Here is a 23,248-nt window from a genome sequence, read left to right as displayed (position 1 = left end):
GCAATTCAATGTAGAGAAATGGAAAGTGCTTCACATGGTGACAAAAATTCCAGAAAGGGATTATTATTTAAATGATAAGAAAATAGTCTGTACAGAAAATGAAAAGGACCTGGGGATCCTGATTGATAATAAATTGAAGCTATCGCAACAGTGCTTGTTAAGCAGTGAGTGAAGCAAACCAAATGCTAGGCTGTATTAAAAAGGCAATATTGAGCTGAAATAGTGGGGTAATCCTGCCACTTTATAAATCACTGGTGCGACTGGTGTGTGCAGTTCTGGTCATCGCAATATAAAAAGGATAGTGCAGCGATTAAGAGGAAACAGAGGAGGGCAACCAACATGATTGAAGGGATGGAGGGATTGACTATGAGAGGCGATTAGAAAAACTGGGCATATTCACGCTGGAGACGAGAAGGTTGAGGGTTGATATGATTACAGTCTTTAAGATTCTGAAAGGAATAGATCATGTCGACCAAAATAAGCTGTTTTATCTTGTACTGAACAGTAGAACCAGAGGACAAGGCCTGCGATTGAAGGGGGTGGATTCAGAACAAATTGCGGGAACACTACTTCAGTGAGCGAGTAGTAAACTTATAGAACAGGCTCCCGAGGGAGACGGGGGAAGCAGAAAATATTGTTTGTTTCAAGAACAAATTAGATAACAAATTAGATATCTGTATCTGGGGATACAGTATATAGTTTGGGACATGACATGTAAAGTCGCCAGGCTGGTGGAAAGTGAACTAGATGGACCTTGGTCTTCTTTCATCAGCAAATTCTTGTGTTTTTATTATGAGGAGCATGCATAACTCAGATCAAAATGCTTGTTTCTCCCACTCACTGTGCTGCGGGTAAAGCACCTAATTCCACCAAATCAAGTTTACGGTGTTGGAGTTTATCAGCACCTTCGAGAGCTTTCACACATATGTACAGAGTGGGGAACATTGAGGCCACTGTTTAGACACTGTAAACGCCCAATGTAACACTGTTTGTGCATATCATTGTCTGGGATTGTTTACAACTTCCTGATTAACACAAACGTGTAAATAACACTGCGCTTGTTCTACAATCTAAAGGCCAAACTTCCTTCCACCTGTTCTCACCCGGCCTGTGCAAACGTTGTATCTTCGATTTAAGAGCGCACAGGATTGTGGAAAATTTACCTATAAAAACACACAGTCGCTACATTTTACAGAGAATCCTATGAAGCACTTTGAGAGGTCCCCTTGACATGAAAAACTCTATAATCCCTTAGTTTAGTGGTTACAGCATTAGGCTCGCAAGAGAGAGGACACAAGTTTGATTCCTGGACAGGGTGGAACCTTAGGCAAGTTTCTTTACTCCACGTGCCTCTGTTTACCAGCAGTCAGTAGGAACCCGGTTGTTAGTCGATTGATGGATCGCTTTCCGGGGGTAATAATCCCTCAAAATTTCTTTTTAAAAAAATTTGGTCACTAAATCCACGACTGTTTGTGGGGCACTGCTGTGCGCAATTGGCTGCCATGTTTCACCCATAAAATACACAGTCAATCCATTTTACAATATATTCGGTGAAGCTCTTTGAGACGTCACAACGAAGTGATAAGGCACTATATCAAATTCAAAGATTATTATTATCTAATAAATTCTTGAATTCAGCCTTAATTTAGAAGCCAATTTCTTTATTTTTTACAAAAGTGCAGAAAAAACAGCTTCCAAATTACGAATCATCACATTAATTTTTCACAATCAGCAACTGTTGCTTTTCCTCTTGCCCCAACTTCACCATTTTTAAGGCACGATGGTCTTACACAGGAAAACTAGCTGGAATTTCAGGCTTCTGGATTTCATGTAAACTCCTGAATACCCTCCTACCTCTCTGTCCTCCCTCATCTCACCCACCCAAACCCCCCCTCCCTCACACTCAGGTCCTGATCCCAGATTGTTCAGCACCTTGGGACGTTCTCATGATGTGAAAGGCTCTTTACAAATGCAATTTTATTGTTGTTGTTTGGTGTTGAGTTTAGTCTGTAGCACTTTCACCTCAGAGTTAGGTCATGGGTTCTTCAAACCGGCACTTTTAACTCGTACAGTCTGGGCTCTCACTCCAGTGCAGACATGGGTGACAGGTTGGGGGGGGGGGTGGGTGGGGTTGGGGGGTGGGTTGGCTTAGTTAGCACAACAGGGTCTGAAGTGCTGTCCTTCAGATGAGACGTTAAACTTTAAAGATTCCATGGCACTATTCGAGAAATAATTCCCAGTGTCCCAGCCAACAATGCAACAGATAAAATTGGTCATGAGGCTGGAACGTGAATCACAGAGGATGCATCCTCAACAACATAAAGTGCATTATATATCAAATGCAAGATTTATTATTATATAAATAGATTGAAGTGTGATGTGGCTTTCATTTTAATTCTTGGTTTCCCTTTTCTTCATTATTTCAGTGTGACTGTGTGCCATTAAATACTAAAGCTAAAGCAGTGCAAGCAAGAGCTTTGTGTCTCACGGAAAGGCATCATGAATGGGTAGATACAACCCCAGGATACATTGATGTGGAACATTTCACTGCAGGATGACATCTCAAAGCTCTTCATACAACAAATCACAAGTCGCTGGGAACACTCAGCAGGTCAGGCAGCATCTATAGAGAAAGGAAAGTAAGTCAATGTTTCTGGTCCATGACATGAGTCTTCCCAGCGATCTTTGCTTTTGTTTCAGATTTCCAGCATCTACAGTATTTTGCTTTCCACTTTACAGTATATTCTGTGAAGCACTTTGAGACGCCTCAACATAAAGTGGATTATATATCAAATGCAAGGATTATTATTATATAAATATGCCCTATTAATTGAGGCACAAGAGCAAGAGTTTTTATAGGTGAATTTTCCACAATTCTGTGCGATCTGAAATTGAATTTCAATTTACTCCACAGCTGTCTGTGGGACGGACGTCACCGCTGAGCACAAAGTGGCTGCCACATTTAGACCACAAAATACACAAGTCACTACACTTTACAGTGTATCCTGTGAAGCGTTTTGAGACGTCTCGATAACATGGTAAGGTGCTATATCAAATTATTATATTACCTCCCTCGTTTCCTCCCTCCCTCAGTAGATCTGAACCACCTTCCAGCCTTTTAATGGTATCAGTGATTTCAAAATGACAATGTACTGTCCAAATGCATTCAAGTCAGACAGTGGTAAAGCTTTGAATCAGCATCAATAATTCAGCTAAGCGTTGATATTCCTGATCACCACCTCACACTCATTTTCAAATCCTTTCATGTCCTGGCACCTCCCTCCCTGTGTGAGGGGCACAGTGTAAATATAGTAAGTGTGTAAGTGAAGTGAGTGGAAAGAAAAAAAAAGGTTTCATCACTCGAGGCATTAACTACTTTGCACCCATGACAATGATTGTCAACAGCTGAGTCTGTCTGTACAGTTCAGCGTGAACCAGAACCTCATTAACTATCATGTTGTTGAGATATCTCAAAGCTCTTCCCAGAATATTAAGTGAATTGACTATTATTCTATGGGTGAAACGTGGCAGCCAATTTTGCACAACAGTGTTCCACAAACAGTCTTGGATTAAGTGACCATTTTTTTTTGAGGAATTATTTCCCCCGGAAAGCGATCCACCAATCGACTAACAACCGTGGTTCCCACTTACTGCTGGTAAACAGGTGTGTGGATTAAGAAAATTTGCTTATGTTCTGCCCAAGAATCCAACTCAGGTCCTCTTGCTTGCCAGGCGAGTGTGCTAAACATCACACTACAGGATTCCGAGCTAAAGGCTGCTGGGGAGAGAGGGGGTCATGAAGGAGGCTGGATGGTGGGTGGGTGAGGGGTGTGAAGATTTCTGATTTGATGTACCTAACTCAATAAATAACCGGTCTGTTTGCTTTCACTGTGCATCGTGAGCGCTATTGTTTTGCCTGCAGGCCGCAGCTCCTGGTACATTTCCCGATATTGGACGTGGTTCAAACCATTGGAAGAGTGCCCTATCCTGCACATGTTTGACCTTTCTATTTCCCTTCCTCACCAAATGGCCTCCTTCTGTGCTGTAATATTCTATGATTCTAAGAAGTGCTGTTTTGAGCCAAAACATTGGACATGAACACCTTGTCAGATCAGACTGACTCAAGTGAAGACTTCAATCAGAGAGGGAGAGAGGTGGAGAAATATGCTTGTCAAGGTTATGGTGAAAAGTGGGATTAAAAAGATCTACCAATTGGCACCACCAGCTTGATGGCCTGAATGGCCTCCTCCTGTTCCTTTCTGCCCCCTATGTAATGACACAGACACACAAAATAACCAATTCCTGAATTAGCAAGTAAAATTATTTTAATGCACTTTAGATTACTGATGAAATTAGTGATTCTGAAAAATATTACAAAAGGCAAACCCGTGCTACAATACACTGTAAAAACATTTACATTAGGGTTTTTTACTACCATAAAAACATTATAAAAACCTGCACTAGTTATCAGCATTTTTTTTAATAAAAACGTCTACCCAAAAACCATGCACAACACTGCAGTTCTGCATTGTGTCTGGATTGACAGAGGGGTGGCAAGAGAAGAGGTAAAATGTTCAAGTGTGTGTGTGTGTGTGTGCTGGGAGGGAGAGAAGTGTGTGTGTGTGGGGGTGGGGGGGCGGCGGGGAGGTGTGTGTGGGGTGGGGAATGAGCATTGCTCGTGCGCAAGAGAAGAAGTTGAACTACAAAAATGTTGAGCTAGATTGCTACTGTACTAGATAGTGATTCAAAACCTTAGCCTTTTACTTTCTTTTAATGTTCAAAAGAAAAAAAAGTGGTACAGAGAGCTAGAGTATTGGCTTTAACACTTCTGATGCTGGACAGCAGGTGGTGATGGGGGGGGGGGGAGAAAGGATGTTACTCTCCACACCAGCCCATTAGAATAACAAAACTGGTAAGTCATGGGTCTGATAATCTGCCTTACAGACTGGCAAGTGAATGACTTCATGGTTTCACTCTTGTCGATGATTCTTTGAGGATTTCATTAGCTCAAAGTCTTGTTCGCTTCCAGAACGAATGCCAAACAGGCGTCAACATTTTGGTGCCTGAAAAGCAACTGTAAACATAATAAACACATCCCATGGCACTGACAAACACCTGCGCTGGTGAAACTCAGCTCCTCAACCTGAGCCCACGATTGGACAATTGCCCAACATGAGGAACGACATCCATCTTTCTGAACGAGAGGCTATAGCGAGCCTCCTGTCTGCTTGTGCAGGTGGATGTTAAAAAAAACACGACGGGGACAGAGAAGGGAGTTTTGCCCAGGTGACAATCCGCGCTCCACATATTAAAATTGATCATCACTTCATGGCTGCTTATGGGACGCTGCTGTGTGCAAATTGGCTGCTGCGATCTGTTAGCATTGCTAAACTGGCAAGAGATGGGTTTGATAAATCCATCTTTCATGCTGGTAAATGAATGAATTCACAGCTTCAAAATGCAGTCACTACTACACTTTACCTGAGATGTCGTGATGTGAAAGGGGCCATATCAAATGCAAGGATTATTATAATATCCTGGCCTCCCAAGTTCCTCAACTACAGAGAGATGTTAAAATAATTATTCAAAACAATAACAAGTGACCTGTGGTCATTCTGCAATAAACAGAAACATCTCATGTCTTGTACGGCTTCAGAGCAGTAGCACTTATTATCACTTTGTTCTTGTTTGTGATAAAAATAGTTTGGGACACAACCTGTCATGTGATTTCCAAGATAGTAGAAGGCCAACTTGATGGACCTTGGTCTTCTCTCACCCTCGCAAATTCTTATGGAAGGCTATTTAATACAACAACTTTCATTTCTATAGAACCTTCACACAGCGCAGCGTCTCGGAGAGCTTTTCACAGGGACTACTTAATAATTGTGGCTGTCATAAGAGAGGCCTGCTGATGGCAGTTCCTGCACAAGAGCAATGCCATGTGCAGTTACCCCGGTCAGTGCAGGGTTGGGGGCAGAGCAGAAATAGCTAACAGGGCAACGTTTAGCTTCAGTGTCCCTGGGCTTGAGGGGAGGCGAGAGGGGGGGGGGGGGGGGGGGGGGGGACAAACAACTAAGCCAATGTAAGCTTACCAGAAAGTTATTTTAAACATGTGGATTTTAAACATGTAGAGTGGGTGGAGAAAGGAGAGAGAAAATAAACAAAATAATTTAGATTACATTTCTAAAGACTAAGTAATTACGCAAAATTAACATTTGAAAATGACTGTGGTGTACAACATAGCAAAACAAGTGGAAATAACACGATGATACAATCAATGTATCACCAACCAGAAAAAGTTAAACTCGCCACAAGACCTGAACCTCTTATCTCCTTCCTCCGCCACACTCTCCCACTTTGATTAATTCATTTAAAAATTCAATTTTCTGATGAAAAAGATATAAAAGTACAAAACTAGTCAGTCAGGACTAATACAAAATAAGTTTCCTGCAAATGCAACTCATCTCTGTCCTGATCTGCACATTCACTGGCTTGTAGTTTAGTGCTGGAGTCAGCAGTGGAGTTGACGGATACAGCAAGCATGGTCACAGCTACAAGAAACCCTGATAATATGGGCGACAGGTCTTCTCTCCCCACACGGTTGTCATTAAGGTACTAGTTACACAGTGAGCTAAAATAAGAGGAACAATCAACACAGTCTCCAGTTTAATTGGAATGGATTTCCTGTGTTTTTTTGCTTTTAAAAACAACTGCCTTTCATTTTGCAATGGCTACACAGTTATCCTTCCTATATAAAAACACAAGTGTGCTACTGCAAATTCAGCTTGGTGAGCTTTACAAGATGCCACACAGCAGCGGGACTGTCAACGTGTTACTGCAGAGGGCTCTCGAATGCCGATTCGGGTACAATAGTGATTCTCAGTTTTTTCTCGGGCCAGTTATACTCCTTTGGCAGTTTCAGCTGTGAAAAAAAAGAGCGAGAGTGTAACTTTTAAAAGGGGGGGAAAACTATAACTATTAAATTTCAAGGTACATTCTGTGTATCTTGTAATTTAAAGTACAGGGTGTCCACAAAGTCCTGTTACCCCCATGTTTTTTTTCTACAGTTCACTGACTGACAATGAAACATGTAGGAGAATGTTGACAACTGTATTTATTTGCATTCAGTACAAGTGTTTAATTGCATTTAGATGTCCAGAGGATGGGTGTGAGTGAGTGAGAAGATAATGATCGGTCACAGTGTTCAGTGCCACATCTTCTGTAACTTGGTTGGAGTGAGGAGGGGAAATGTATCTGTGACAGGTTGTTTCACCTCCTCCATCATCTCATATCACTGTTTAGTGACATGGGGGTAACAGGACTTTTTGGACAAAGACTTTCCTGAATTACAGATATTCAACAAGTCAAATGAAACCACCTGCCCTCCACCCCTCCTGATCCCAACCCCCTGCTCGGGTGCAAATCCTTGACTGTCCTGAGCCTGGGAACATCCTCCCAACGTGAAATGCGCTATACAAATATAATTTCATAAACTCATAGAGAATTATACAGCACAGAAGGAGGCCATTCGGCCCAATGTGTCTGTGCTGGCTCTTTGGAAAGAGCTTCCAAATCAACCCCACTCCCCCCCTCTCTCCCCATAGCCCTGATCAACTCCTTTCCCCCCGTTCTCTCTCCATAGCCCTGATCAACCCCACTCCCCTGCTCTCTTTCCCCATAGCCCTGATCAACCTCACTCCCCTGCTCTCTCCCCATAGCCCTGCAAACTTGTCCTCTCCAAATATATCTATTTACTTCCTCTCTTGAAAGTTGTTATGGAATCGGCTTCCACCAGCCTTTCAGACAATGCATTCCAGATCCCAACAACTCGCTGCGTGAAAACATTTCTCCTCACCTCCCCTCTGCTTCTTTTAACAGCTATTTTAACTCGGTGCCCTCGGGTTACTGACCCTCCCGCCAGTGGGAAAAGTTTCTCCTTGTTCACCCTATCGAATCCCCTCATCATTTTGAAATCTCCTATCAAGTCTCCTCTGAACCTTCTCTGTTCCAAGGAGAATAATCCCGGCTTCTCTCACCTCTCCTGATAACTGAAGCCCCTCATTCCTGGTACCAACCTGGTCAATCTCCTTTGCACCCTCTCCAATGCCACGACATCCTTCCTAACGTGTGGGGCCCAGAACTGAACACAGCCTCAGCCTAACCAGTGTTTTATAAAAAGTTCATCATAACTTCCTGACTTTTGTTTTCTATGCCCTATTTATAAAGTGTAGTATCCCGTATGGTTTTATAAAAAAATCAGTTTTGTTGTTGTTGTTACCTCCAGCCAGTGATCAGGAACGGGGGAAACCCTGGCTGATTTCCCCTGACTTATCGAAACAGTGAACTCAGCGCAGATCAGCCTTGAACCCAGGATCTGTGTGGTTTAGGTGTTTCTGAAATAAACTCTCTGAGCCATCGGGGCAGCCCCACGGTGAAGTGTTTTACACGATTTACATCTTTTTAAAAGGGATAAAGAGTCCAGCAGGGAAATCTCAGACTTTGGACCTGAATTGGTGGCGATGATTAAATAAACATGGGCTCAATTATCATACAGCACAGAAAGAAGCCATTTGGCCCATTGCGTCTGTGCCGGCTCCGAAAAGAGCTTCCAGATCAATCTCACTGGCCCACTTTCTCTCCATAGCCCTGCAATCCTGTCCTCCTTAAATACCATCTTCTTCTCTCTTAAAAGTTGTTCTTGAATCGGCTTCTACCACGCTTTCAGATCCCAACAGCTCACTGGTGAAAAAAGTTTTCCTAACCTCCCCTGTTTGTTTTACCAACTATCTTAAATTGGTGTCCTCGGGTTACTGACTCACATGACAGTGGAAACAGTTTTTCCCGGTTCAACCCATCAAATCCTCTCATGAACTTGAAAACCTCTATTAAATTCCCTCTTAATCTTCTCTGCTCCAGGGAGAATAATCCTAGTTTTGCTAACCTCTTCTCATAACTATGGTCCTTCATTCCTGGTACCATCCTGGTAAACCTCCTTTGCACTCTCTCCAATGCCCTAACATCTTCCCAAAAGTGCGGTGCTCAGAACTGAACACAGTCTCCAGCTGAGGCCAAACAGCATTTTATAAATATTCAACATAACCTCCTGACTTTTGTATTCTATGCCCCTATTTATAAAGCCTAGCATCCTGTAATCTTTTTTTTACCAGCTTTATCTACCTGTCCTGTCACCTTCAGAGATTTGCTTATGTGGACCCCCAGGTCTCTCTGTTCATTTGCCCCCTTTAAGACTGTACCATCAACTTATATTGCTTCTCCTCATTCTTCCTACCAAAATGCAACACTTTGCATTTCTCCACATTAAACCTCGTCTGCCATGTTTCTGCCCATTTTACCAATCTGTCTAAGTTCTCTTGGAGTCTTGTGCTATTCTCCTCATCATCAACTACTTTTCCTAGCTTAGTATCGTCTGCAAATTTGGAAATTGTGCTCCCTATATCCAGGTCCAGATCATTAACAGATCAGAAAGAACACTTGTCCCAATACCAACACCTGAGGGACACTACTACACACCTCCCTCCAGTCACAAAAGCAACCGTTTACTATTGCTTTCTGTCTCCTAGCCAGTTCTGGATCCATGTTGTTGCCACAGTCCTTTTAATACCTTGGGCTTCAATTTTGTTTATAAATCTCTTACGTGGCACTTTGTCAAATGCCTTTTGAAAATCTAGATAAACTATGTCTACTGCACTACCTTTATCCACCCTCTCAGTCACTGCATCAAAAAATTCTATTAGGTTTGTCAGATACGATCTGCCTTTAACAAACCCGTGTTGACTGTCCGTTATTAAACCATATTTTTCTAAGTGAGAATTTTTATTGTCCCGAATTACAGTCTCCAGAAGTTTCCCTATTACTGATGTTAGGCTGACTGGTCTGTAGTTCTCAGGTTCATCCTTCTGCCCCTTTTTGCACAGGTGAGTAACATTTGCAACCCTCCAGTCCTCTGGCACCACTCCAGTGTCCAAAGAGGATTGAAAGATTGCGGCCAGAGTGTCTGCTATTTCCACCCTTGCTTACCTCAGGTGCCAACATAGATAAGTCACCCGGATCTATGTTGGCACCGACAGCCTTTTTAGTACCTCCTCTCCATTGATTTTTATCATATCCAATTTCTCTTCACACGCCTGCAATATTGTGGCATTGGTTCTTTTGTGAAGACAGTTACAAAGTACGTCAGCCATGCCCTCTGCCTCAACAAGAAGATTTCCACATGGGTCCCTAATTGGATCCACCCTACCTTTGACTAACCTTTTACCCTTTATATGCTTATAAAACACCTTAGGGTTCCCTTTTATGTTTCCTGCTAATCTTTTCTCATACAATCTCTTTGCCCCTCTTATTTCCCTTTTCACTTCTCCTCTGTACTTCCTATATTCTATTTGATTATCCTGTGTGTTTTGGACCTGACATTTGTCATAAGCCTCCTTTTTCTGATTTATTTTTAACCCCAATTTCCTTTGTCATCCAGGGAGGTTTTCCCTTTGTGGGAATGTATTTGCTCTGTCCCCGAACTATCTCCTCCTTGAAGACTTCCCATTCGTTTGCTGTCTTACCTGCCAATCTCTCTTTCCAATCCATCTTGGCCAGGTCCCTTTTTAGCAGACTGAAATTAGCCCACTTCCAGTTGAGGGTCTTTACCTTTGATTGATTGTTGTCTTTTTCCATAACTATTCTAAACCTAATGATATTGTGATCACTGTTATCCTGATGCTCTCCTACTGAAACCTGCTCCACTTGCCCCACTTCATTTCCCAGTACTAAATCCAGCACTGCTTCCTCCTCATTGGGCTGGAAACATGCTGATCCAAAAAGTTCTCCTGCACACATTTCAGGAATTCCTCCCCTTCCTTGCCCTTTACACTGTGTGTTTCCCAGTCTATGTTCACGTAATTGAAGTCCCCCATTATCACTACTCTATTGGTTTTTGTATCTCTCTGAAATCGGCTTGCAGATTTGCTCATCTATTTCCTTCCCACTATTTGGATTATAACAAGGGAACACAGATGTGACCCGTAGGACCTGGTAAACCTTCACCAGTTTCTTACAATTCATTTTATAAAAAGGTCAAAATTTAGTTTAAAAGACCGTAGCGAGAGTTAAGAGATTCTGTAGCTGACACAAATCCAATTATAAAGCACTGGTTTGGGTCCTTAATCTCAGACCCGTGTCATAACAGCACATGCAATCAGACTGGGCACTGGTTGGCTCCCAGGTCACTGCTGATGTGGGCGCACCTGGGCAGGAATCTGGCCAAGTAACAAAAACAACTTGCATTTACACAGCATCCCTCACACAGGGTAGCACCTAGAGCGCTTGACAGTGGTGGAGTGCGACGCCGAGCCAGGGGGAGGGGAGGCACAGTTGAAGAGGAAGTTCTTCAAGTGCAACCTGAAGATGAAGAAGGAGGGGGCAAGGTGGAGGGATTGAGAGAGAGAAAGTTCCGGAGTGACTGAAAGTGCAGCTGCCGATAGTAGAATGGAGGGCACGAGGGACAAGCCGGATGTCGGAGCCACTTGAACAGACGTGACGGGTAGTGGAATAGGGTCGGAACAGGTTGGAGAGGTAGGGAGGTGCAAGGGCATGGAGGGATTTGGAGACAAGTGAGGATCTTGAAGTCAACAACAAGTTTGTATAGCACCTTTCACATCAGGAGGATATCGCAAGGCGCTGGAAGTCGATCGGTTCGGAAATAGGGAGCCAGTGGAGCCTGGTCTGGGCTGGTGGGGGGGACGGAGTTTAGTGTGTGATTGGGAGTCAGTGGAGTATGTTGAGGGCTGGGATGATGGAAGCTCATGTTACAGCACGTGTTACAGCCGGGTCGGCTTTCTGAGGGGGAATTTTATAAAAATATCTAGATATAAAACACCAAAATGCTTCTTTTAGTCACGCTTCGGAATCAGATTTCCTTTGAATAAAAATGTTCATGGCCAAATGTGAAATGTTTTCAGAAGGAAAACAATCTTTCATGGGATAGTGATCAGGGTCTGGACCCATGGCTGATTAACCCTTTCCTTACCACAGGCTTCATTGTAACATGAACTCCTACCCAATGCAGAGACCAGCCAACTCAACATAGACTGGGGGGGGTAAAAGACTGGAAACACAGGAACAGGAGGAAGTCATTTAGCCCCTCGAGCCTGTTCTGCCATTCTATTAGAACATGGTTGATCTGTACCTGAACTAAAAATAAACAGCAGATCTTCCTGGTCTGCATGGCTGAGCTGTTCACTGGAGAGACTCGCTGGTATTATTTGGGGAAATAAAATCTCAAGCCAGCGTGAAGGCTGACCAGCAGCCAGCCGGGTCTCAAGTGTCCTTTCCTGGAGCCAGGAGCAGACAAGAGAGAAGAGAGACAAAAGGAGGTTTATTTCAAGTCAGTCTGTCAAAGCTGAAAAATGATTCCAGATTGCATCTTTGTTGGATTGGAGGAAGGGGGCAGAGAGAGAAGAAAGAGCAAGAGAGACAGAGAGAGCCAGAGAGAGACAGAAAGACAGAGTGAGACAGTCGTACAGAAAATAAATCAACACATTTTTAAAAAATGAGTGTTGTCAGACAGCCATTGTTTCTTTACGGTGACATCAGAGGTCGGCTATTTGCAAACAGGACCAAAAGTGTATTTCTGCCCCTTCACCCCGTCACCACCTCCCCATTCGTCTGGATTTGGAATTTGGAAATATGCAGATAAAACAACGTATCAAATGCATTTGAGAAATTGCCAAAGTGGAAAAAGCTAGAGCAACAACAATGAATTTCAGGAGTCTTGTATCACAGAATCCTACAGCACAGGAGGCGGCCATTTGGCCCATCATGTCTGTGCACCGCGGTACAAGAACCTCCTTCTGTGCTGTTTTGCCAAAAACAGTTTTCTGGTTCTTTTGCCAATTATCTTAAATCTACATCCCTTGGTTACCGACCCACCGGCCAGAGGAAACAGTTTCTCCCTCTTTACTTTTATCATTGTGTGGCTACTTTTTCTGAAAAGCAATTTTTGCGCTGGTTGAAGAACTACCAGGACAAAGAGAGTTCTTGCCAAACATTAACAAAAGGAGGTTTGTGAGGAGGAACCTTACTTCTTCTGGAGAGGTCAGGCCTTCTAAATCCTCCAACATCCTTTCCACCAGCTCCTCAGTCAGCAGGATCTGAAGACAGAGTGAACATTTATTTAATAATAATTGATACAGTACCTTAATACGTATTCAAGATGTCTCAAAGCGCTTCACAGAATATACTGTAAAGTGAATTGATTGTATAGTCTGTGGATGAAATGTGGCAGCCAATTGCGCACAGCAGTGTCCCACAAATAGTTGTTGATTGAGTGACCAAATTATTATCTATTTTTAAACAATTTGTTACCCCTGAAAAGTTATCTGCCATTTGACTAAACAACCATGTTCCTACTTACTGCTAGGAGAAGAGAGGCGCGTGGAGTAAGGAAGCTTAAATGTAAAGTGGTGCATGCCCTGTAGTGCCAGGCACTGATACAGTTGCAGTCCAATCTGTTTGACAGTGTATGCGGGGTCAACTCTGCTTAAAAGGGGCACGTACAAATAAGCTGTTGACAAAGTGCACCACAAAAGTGTCATCACAATGAAATTGACGGAACTTCTCTGTGTGAAAGGCCAGCCCGGGAACTCTTTTAAGAGGTGTTAATTGCTCGATCATCCGGCTGGGCAGCCAACTTCACAAAGCCGAGGGCCATAGGAGCTTCTCACAATGACATTCTCCAGTTGTTGGAGCAGATGGTTCACAGTAAAGCCACTCGGAACCAATAGCAGGGACTTTCCTGCTTGTATTGAAGGCATTTATAAAATTCACGTCATGACAATTTCACTTCTTCAGCATCATTGAAAGCCTTGGAATTTCCCCCAAAGCCCCAGGAAAATCTAAAAACGTACTGCAATACCTTTACAAAGCAATTCACAGCTGGTTGGTTAACAGAGAAATTTCCCAACAGTGAAGAATGCTAGCACATACATTGAACTCTTTGGCACATTCAATTGTTAAATACATTTGAGTGGATTAATGGTAAAATACAATCATTAGGACAGCTCCATATCTAATAGCAGACATATTGCTTTCAGTTCCTTTATGTTCCTCCTACCCATGTCCAATTCAATGTACACAACTCACTGATAAACCCACGCATGCAAATAAAAACCAAGCTGATAAAACATTTAGTATCTCCTGCAGGAATATTTTCAATTCTCCAACACCAAAGCAAAAAAAATTACAGGACTTGAAATATCCCTCAATAACAATTTAAACAAAAATTCAGACAAGGAACAATCCTGAAAATTCAAAACACCATCAATCTGTCAGGTTTGCATTGCAGCCCTTTTCATGAAGCCATATTGATCTGTTATAAAAATAATCCTTGCATTTGATACTGCGCCTTATCATGGCTTCTAGACGTCTCAAAGCGCTTCACAGAATATACTGTAAAGTGAATCGACTATTTTTTGTGATTGAGCCAATTGCGCACAGCAGCGTCCCACAAACAGTCGTGGGTTGAGTGACTTTTTTTATTTTTTGGAAGGGATTATTACCTCCGGAAAGTGGAGTAAGGAAACTTGCCTAAGAATTCACCCTGCCCAGGAATCAAAGCTGGGTCCTCTTGCTTACGAGGTGAGTGCTCTAACCACTACACTATGGGACTCCACAAAGGTGGACGTGAACTGCAATAGAACAGAACTTGACGTCAATTCAGAAAGGAACTCGATGATTCCTCGCCTCCATCCAACAAACGGTTGCGGTCAACAGTGTGGCGTAATCCAGCACAGTCAATGGTCATCATTTAACTGGCCCCATCGGTGCCCAGTCCCCCCAGGCAGAAATGGCTTTAACCATTGAATTTTCTGGTTAATCTTGAAACGCACAAATCAAAAGATGCCAAAAGTCTTTTGCAACTGTTTGGGAGACGTTTTCAGTGGCCAACAAATGTGTTGTTTTGCACATGGGTCTGAGACCGAGTAATTGCAAACATAAAGCCAACCTATTGTCTCTACCAATGTCATTCGCTGTGTTCACAAGCCAAGTTCCGTGATTTCTCCACTTCTCAAATGACCAGAAGAAATGTGAAAAATAAATTCACTGCAGGTCAAACTCTCACACACTGCGCTGACTCAGACACCCAACCTGCCTCAAGGGGTCAGCGACATTTGCAAAATGACAAACTGGCCTCGCAGTGAAAGTGACACGCACTGAACAAAACATTCCCGTGCCCAACACATGTGATGGATGGAATTTGATGTAATAATAATAATCCTTGCATTTGATACAGAGCCTCATCATGTCGAGAGACGTCTAAAAGCTCTTCATAGAATAAACTGTAAAGTGGATTGACTGTGTATTTTGTGGACGAAACACGGCAGTCAAATGCACACAGCAGCGTCCCACAAACAGTCGTGGATTGAATGACCAAATTATTATTATTTGTAGAGATTACCCCCGGAAAGCGAACCACCAATCAACTAACAACCAAGTTGCTACTTACTGCTGGTTAAACAGAGGCGTGTGGAGTAAGGAAACTCGTCTAAGCTTTTGCCCTGCCCGGTAATCGAACCCGGGTCCTCTCGCTTGTGAGGCAAGTGCTCTAACTACTGAACTTCAGGACTCGGTGGTGTATTGGTGAGAGTAATATGAGCTGGGTGCCTGGGGGATCATTCCCATTTGCTGCCCCCCATTACTCTTCGGTTGGCCACGGTATTTAACCATTCTCAACTGAAGCAGCTGCTGAATGCCAGGAAGGAGTCCTGATGTTCTGCTACCCATTCCATAAATAGCTCAACAAATCCTGCGAAATGCAGTAGCAGCTGCACAGTCACACCGCAGCTGATCAAAACGCAGAAAAGCAGAGTTCTGTGAACTGGCCAGTGAGGTGGCCAACACACTGACTGGGGAAACCAGCAGAGACTTCAAACCCAGCAAATTCTCTCGCTCCGGTCTGCACTCAGCGCCGAAGGACATAAACACATCTTTAACCACTCCCTGCAGAAAAGGCTGAATCTGAAGTGCACCGTTCACAATTCATTTGTAGCTTCTGCAACTTTTTTTAAGCCAATGAATTCCCCGCCCAAAAACTCAGTTCAAGTTGGACTCTGCACGCAATCAACTCAAGGATACATGGAAATACATGTCCTGCCAATGGGGAGTCAAAAACATACGCAAATGATCTTTTCTCCTTGGGAACTGTGTCTCTCTCTCTTCCATTCCTGGCTCCTCCTCAGTTTCTCTCCTCGCTGGGCTAACCTGTCATGTGTTGGAACCCAGTAGCATGACTGTCAATTATAGAATCCTTTGCACTCACTCCCCCTCTCTTTTGCACGCTCCTCCCCCCCCTTGGATCGCTTGTCACACCCAAACAAAAGCAGCTGGAAAATTTGGCAAGAGATCAGCTTCCCAAGCAGAAATCCTCCAGCTTGCCTTTGCCCTGCCACAGCCCGAAGATCAATCCTCACCGCCCCACCCCCTCCTGCTCTGTACTCCTGTGCCTCGATTAATAAGGCATATTTATAATAATAATCCTTGCATTTGATATATAATGCTCCTTATGTTGTTGAGATGTCTCAAGGTGCTTCACAGAATATACTGTAAAGTGGAAAGCAAAATACTGCAGATGCTGGAAATCTGAAACAAAAACAAAGATCGCTGGGAAGACTCAACAGGTCAGGCAGCATCTATGGAGAAAGGAAAGTGGGTCAACGTTTCAGGTCCATAACCCTTCATCAGAACTGCAGGATGTTGGGAGGGAGAGGTTTTAAGGACTAACAGAGAAGGTACAATTTACAAGTACTACCATCAATGTAGTTTACTGCATTTGCTGCTCACGATGTGGTCTCCTCTACATTGGGGAGAAAAACGCAGATTGGGTGACCGATTTGCCACACACCTTCGTTCTGTCCGCAAGCACAACCCTGAGCTTCCGGTTTCTTGCCACTTCAACTCTCCCTCCCACTCTGACCTTTCCATCCATGGTCTCCTACCCTGTTCCAATGAAGCACAGCACCCCATCTATCTGCTCAGGATCTTATATCTCTCTGGCCTCAACATTGAGTTCAACCACTTCAGATCATAAGAACAGCTCCCAACTTCCCATCTCCCAGAACAGCTTACCTTCCCCTCGCCTCTCTTCTGTGACCTTTAGCTCATCATCTGGGTCTCAGACACACCTTTTCTCTCTCTGGTCTGCCTCTACTGCCCTCCTTTGTTTTGCATCATTAACACCTCTCTTAACCCATCATCCCTATCCTCCACACAATTTTCTCCTTTGTCTTTCTTGCCCTGCCTCTCACCTCTGTGAGTTCTTAAAACCTCTCCCTCCCAACACCCCCCAGTTCTGATGAAGGGTTGTGGACCCGAAACGTTGACCCATTTTTCTTTCTCCATACATGCTGCCTATCCTGTTGAGTGTTCCCAATGATCTGTTTTTGATACTGTAAAGTGCATTGACTGTATTTTGCAGTAGCTAATTGCGCACAGCAGTGTCCCGTAAACAGTCATGGATTGAGTGATCAATTAAAAAAAATTTTTTTGAAGGGATTATTATTCCCAGAAAGCAATCTGCCAATTGACTAACAACTGAGTTCCTACTTACTGCTTGGTAAACAGTCGTGCGGAGTAAGGAAACTTGCCCAACATTTCGCCCTGCCAGGAATCGAACCCAGGTCCTTTCACTTAAGAGTGCTCTAACTAATACGTATAGACGTAATGAATGAATTGGTTCTTTCTTTCAGGTTCTGAACCAGTTGAATTTTCTTTTCAAACCTTGTGTAGTTAATTTATCTCAACAATTCCTGGCACAGCTCACCCCCAAAACTTCCTTCTTCCAAATCATTTTCATGCAATTGACTCATCATTGCCACACAGATTGTGTACAAAGAGCTGAGGCACTAACACACCCACCCACCTGTAGCCAGGGACCATGAGCTGCGTAGGGATGCTCCTCTGTAGCAAAAGCTCCTTCGACTCCAGTAGAAACAAATGTGATCGCTGTGTCTCCTGTGATGCTTTTGTACGTAAAGTGCCTTCCGTGTAGCAATCTCCCTCTGCAGGAACAAACATTCTTTAGCACTATAATCCTTGCATTTTCATTTGATATAGTGCTTTATCATGTGTTGAAACGTCTCAAAGAACTTTACAGTATACACTGTAATAGAATTGACTGTATACTTTGTGTGTGAAATGCAGCAGCCAATTGCGTCCAACAGTATCCCATAAACATTCGTGGATTGAGTGACCAAATTATTATTATTTTTTCATTCGAAGGGATTATTACCCCCAGAAAAGCGATCTGCCAATTGACTAACAACTTACTGCTAGGTAACCAGAGGCGTGTGCGGTAAGGAAACTTGCCACCTCAATTACCTTTGCTCTATAATAAACACAAGGATTATTAGCAGCTATGAAAGATTGATATTTAAGAAATAATCCATGCATTTGTTATAGCGCTTTCCACATCTTTCAACTGTGCCTTCAGTCACCTTCTTTCCTTTAACCCCCCTTCACCCCCTCTCTGATCCCAATCCGCAGCTTGGGTGCAAAACTCCTCACTGTCCAGCGCCTTGGGACGTCCTCCCGACATGAAAGGTGCTGTGTAAATGCAAGTTTTTGCTGCTGCTCTTGATATCTCAAAGCACTTCCCAGGATATAATGTAAAGTGCAGAGACTGCATTTTGTAAACCCCTCCACACTCACTGGGTTGAGTTACAAAGCTCACAAGTGTTCACCTGAGCGAGAGGGGAATAAGTGTCCCAGACTCCTGGTTGAATTTGAGATGGACGCTCTCCAGCTGTCGCGTGCGGATCAATTCGTGGGGAACAATTGCGGCTGAACTTTCACTCTCCAAACTGTCTTTCCTATTCCTGGGAAAGAAAGAAAAATTCATGAGGAAAAACGAAAGCTGGCAGTCTACCGACAAGTTGTCAAACTACAAACTGAGCCAGTTACTGTTTGGAGACATGAAGGTTCAACCTGGTTCAGTGATAAATGACCAACAGAAGACTGGAAAAGTGGTTGAGAAACGATACAAAAGGATGATGGGAAAGAGAAGGGAATTGTGATTATGGCTGGATCTTTCTGTCCTGTTTCCTGTGATTCCAAAATATTTCTATTAAAATAAAGAAGTTAGCATTTCTGAAATGATAAAACCCACTCAAGAGGTTTCTACATTTCCTCAAGTCCAAGGCAAGATGGTATCAATATGGAGCCCGATTCCATTCATATCAATGAATCCATTGTGCTTTGAGGGCACCACATAAATCTAAATGCGTCAGCGGTTTTATCAAGGATCCCTCAAATGTTTAAACAATCAGGCTTTCTCCCATCTCCCTCCCTCCTAAGGCAAACAACAACAATATCAAATATGACCTCTTCAGTTGTCTGAAAGGACATGCTGTAGGAAGAAACTCTAAGTTCCAACTCTCTCTGGGGCAAACCCAGTTAAGATGTCTCAAAGTGCATCACAGAATATACTGTATCTTTTTTCCTTTAAAACTATTTAACCATCTACCCTGGTTGAGCAAACTTTCACGAAAATCCTAGACACTGGATCTGACTCCACTATTTTTATGCTTAATCTTGTTCAACCCTCTAAACTTAAATACAAATATTGTGATTTATTGTATAATGCATGTGTGTGTGTGGTGGGGGAGCAAGACAAAGAAATGATGAGAAAGGTGGGGAGTGACTTGAAGGATAAATGTGTTCAGATGTTCAAATAACAGAAGCAAACCTACAGAAGAGAAAGGTAGTTGACACCATCTGAATTAAACAGAGAATGATCATAGACAAGTCCACTGGAATAGTCAGTTTAAGGGAATAGTCAGGGGTATCATTATGGCTGTTCTCTCTTTCTCTCTCCCCCCACCCCCCACCTGTCTAACCATTTGTAAGTCAATTGCCATGGCTACCCCCACCAGAGGACTCCCATCTTGTACGTACGGTATGAAATGCAGAGCAACTGCACCCGGCTGTGGCAACGACACCTCTTGTTCTGGTGGTCACCAGGCAACCACGGGCAATAGCACTAGCCTGATCTCCCAGTTGCACGATCATGACAGGAATGGAAAGGGACAGAAAAACAGTGGAGAGAGCACGAGAGAGAGAGAGAGAGAGAGAGTAATGTTTTAAATCAGCTGAGCTCCTTGGGAAGAGTGCTCCCGAGTCAGTACTGAAGCTGCTAACAGGGAATCTGCCAGACAATGATAAAGAACAGAAGAGAAGCTCCCGATGGGTCCCTGTCAAACACACTGTGATATGTGGAAATGTAGAATCAGGAACCTTTTCAATGTGGGGCCGCTATGACTGCATCAACTTTATCTGATATTTCGCCTCCAGTCGGGGAATAACTCCACACTAGAGGCTTCATTTCCAATGCTACCAGGAAAAGTCACGTGTCAAATCCAAGGAGCGAGAGTTCATTTCTTCCAGGAAGGAACTAAATTTACTGGTTAAAGTAAGAAGATTTCAGTGTAGGTTGTTCACTGGAGAACACTGTGCAGATTTTGTTCACATCGTCAGTCGACATTCTGCCAAATTTTTAAAAAATTATCGCAAATCTGGGAAGGAAAAATCCCAAGAGAATCTGGTCACAAGGTGCAAACTATAAAGATGGATGCGAGAGGATGTGGGCTCTAGTCTGATTGCCTGAAAGCAGTAAAGAGGCATGTAGAAGGAAGTGTGGAAGGAAGAGAAACAACAGAGTAACCAGAACTGCTCTCGTGCACCTTCTGTGCAAGCCGTCAATGTGAATGGAGGTCCTGCTCGCTGCTCTTAACCTGGGATTTGGTACAAAGCAATGAGTGGAAATGAAACATTTATATAGATAGCAACACTAGAGAATAACCTGGGCACTACAGGCCCAATCACCTTAATCCAATGGCTAACCAGCGAATGGGTAAAACTTTAGCTATTGAAAAAACTGAGGAGCTACTTTATATCGAGTGGAACAAGTAGACAGCAGGGTTTGAGCCCTTGTGTACCAGCAGATCCTAGAGAGGCTACAGCTGATAATGTGGCCTCCAGATAGGCAGCCCTGCTGATGGTTTGGGTGGGATTACACTTATGATCAGGAGCTTGATGGTCAAATCTGTGCTGAGTGAGAAGGCTAAATTGTTCCTGGCTTTCCCTGGGTTAAGGAAGAGAAACCCACCCAGGGTTCCTGCTCCTTGTCACTCTACAACCTCTCTCCTGGTAATGCAGCTGAGTGAGTCAAGGTCAAGCTCAGCTCCTGTGCCCTGGCTGGTTGACACTCACAACCAAGGCTCACACATGGTCACTAAGGGGGTCCAGAGAGCGACCAGCACCCCAACACATGACCATCCCAGGAGGAGAGACAGACAGAGAGAAAATGGGTCACTTTTTTCTAAAAAAAATGAATCTCTACCAAGGCTGTCAGTGATGCAGTGTCGACTGATGTACCCAATTCCTGAGGTTATAGGCAGCAGGGTTTAAAGAGGTGCCAAGGTATTGATTTCAATTACTGAGATATTAAATATTAATATGAAACGTTTCAGCATTGAATAGTTTGAATTAAATTGTCCATGCTCTGCAATGTGAAATTTTTTCCCCATCCACAGATTCTCTCTTTTTCACCAAAGACATTGGACTCTTTTTCCTTTCTACAGACAAACGCACAAATACTAGGTACTCACTTCCCTGCAGATAATGTGCTCAGTAGTGCAGCTTCCAGGAAGGCATCTCTGACAAGGGCTAGCTCCCACCCACCCCCACACACCAAGATCAATTGCAACACTTCAACCATTGCCCCACGCCAAGATCAGCTAATTGAGCACAGACCAGGAATTCAATCTGTAGCCTTATGGTTCTTATGATCCACGGTGAAACCCACTCAGCCATCGGAACAGCCAAGTTTCCATACGGATAAGGAACTTTGAGAATGTGCCATAAGGAGCCAAAATTGATTTTATACCTTTTCAAAGATAGCAACCAGACTCTAGACCAGCTGTTTTGTCCCTGTGCTAGTCACCACAGAAGCTAGATCCTTCTCTTTGGGTGTGACAGCTAAAGGAATGTTAAGCATACCATGAATAGTCTATTATCTGCAACCTTTATATTGCTCTGTGTTTGGGCCAGAGAGCCCAGTTTAACTTCCTACTGCAACAATGTGAGTGGAGCTAAAGCCATTGTTTGCATATAATTCCCTTTGAGTTGGCTTGACATGTTGCTCTCTCATTCCCTATTCACACTTAAAAGGCTTCACTTCAAATACCAGCAAGCATTGCCAAGTAATGCGGGACCCAGGCAATGCCTTTTCAAAAAAAAGGTCAATATAAAATTATGCAACAGAGACACGAAGCCGGTGCCCATCAGATGGCTTTGCAAACACAGTAAATGCCAAACAACATTTACAGGCAATTTTGTTTTGGAAAGCAGAACCACGGAGAACAACGACAGCACCAGAACTGCATAAAATTCTGGTGGGAAGGGAGTGATAATCCTTTCACCATTACTTGTCAAGCTCGCTGTCAATAATTAAATGCCACTGGAATGCACAAATAATGCATATCACATTTTAAGCTGCCTTATAATGATGCATAGGGAAGGTTAGGGCCAATTTGAGGCTTTCAGAATATGGGATGTTTTACTAGGGCGGGTCCTGGAGCTGATTGGCGTACAGTCCTGTAGTGTAGTGGATAGAGCACTTGCCTCACAAGCGAGAGGACCCAGGTTCAATTCCTAGGCTGGGCAAAATTTAGGCAAATTTGCTTACTCCACAAGCCTACCGAGCAGTAAGTAGGCAATTGGCAGATCATTTTCCGCGGGTAATAACCCTTCAAAAAAAAGTAATAATTTGGTCAATCAATCATTGACTGTTTGTGAGACACTGCTGTGTGCAATTGGCTGTCGCGTTTCCCCACAAAATAAACGGGCAATTCATTTTACAGTATATCCTGTGAAGTGTTTTGAGACGTCTCAACTACGGGATAAGACGCTACATCAAATGCAAGGATTATTATTTCAAAAGGAAAGAGAGAAACATGCATAAGAGAGTATAGGGAAAGAGGAGTGAGATTAAGATTATTCCTCTAATCTCTGGAACTCCTTCCCTCCACTACTCAGTCTCATTCCTTTTGTTTTTACCTTAAATTCTGCCTCAAATGCTACCCCCCCCACCCCCCCGTCAGCGACCAACCCTGTCCCTGTCAAGTGCTCTGAGAAGCTGTCTACATGAGGGGCATGAGCAAATTGTTGCTATAGGATGAGAAAA

At 43.4% G+C, this 23,248-nt stretch overlaps 1 protein-coding gene across 2 annotated transcripts in view; it reads right to left on the bottom strand.

Moving 5' to 3' along the window:
- Positions 1-6,052: 6,052 nt before the first annotated feature.
- The window catches only part of sufu (suppressor of fused homolog (Drosophila)), a gene marked incomplete at its 5' end in the record, with an annotated part of 63,159 nt that continues 45,963 nt past the window's right edge, over positions 6,053-23,248 (bottom strand). For both annotated transcript variants that reach the window (XM_007910860.2, XM_042336694.1), the window contains 4 exon segments: positions 6,053-6,922; positions 13,092-13,160; positions 17,927-18,065; positions 18,747-18,881. In XM_007910860.2, coding sequence (XP_007909051.1) covers positions 6,833-6,922; positions 13,092-13,160; positions 17,927-18,065; positions 18,747-18,881 — 433 coding nt within the window.

Source organism: Callorhinchus milii, unplaced genomic scaffold (assembly GCF_018977255.1).
Source record: "Callorhinchus milii isolate IMCB2004 unplaced genomic scaffold, IMCB_Cmil_1.0 Scaffold7, whole genome shotgun sequence".
NCBI lineage: Eukaryota > Metazoa > Chordata > Chondrichthyes > Chimaeriformes > Callorhinchidae > Callorhinchus > Callorhinchus milii.
The sequence above is the reverse complement of the archived record's forward strand: the minus strand, read 5'-3'. Positions and strand labels throughout refer to the sequence as shown.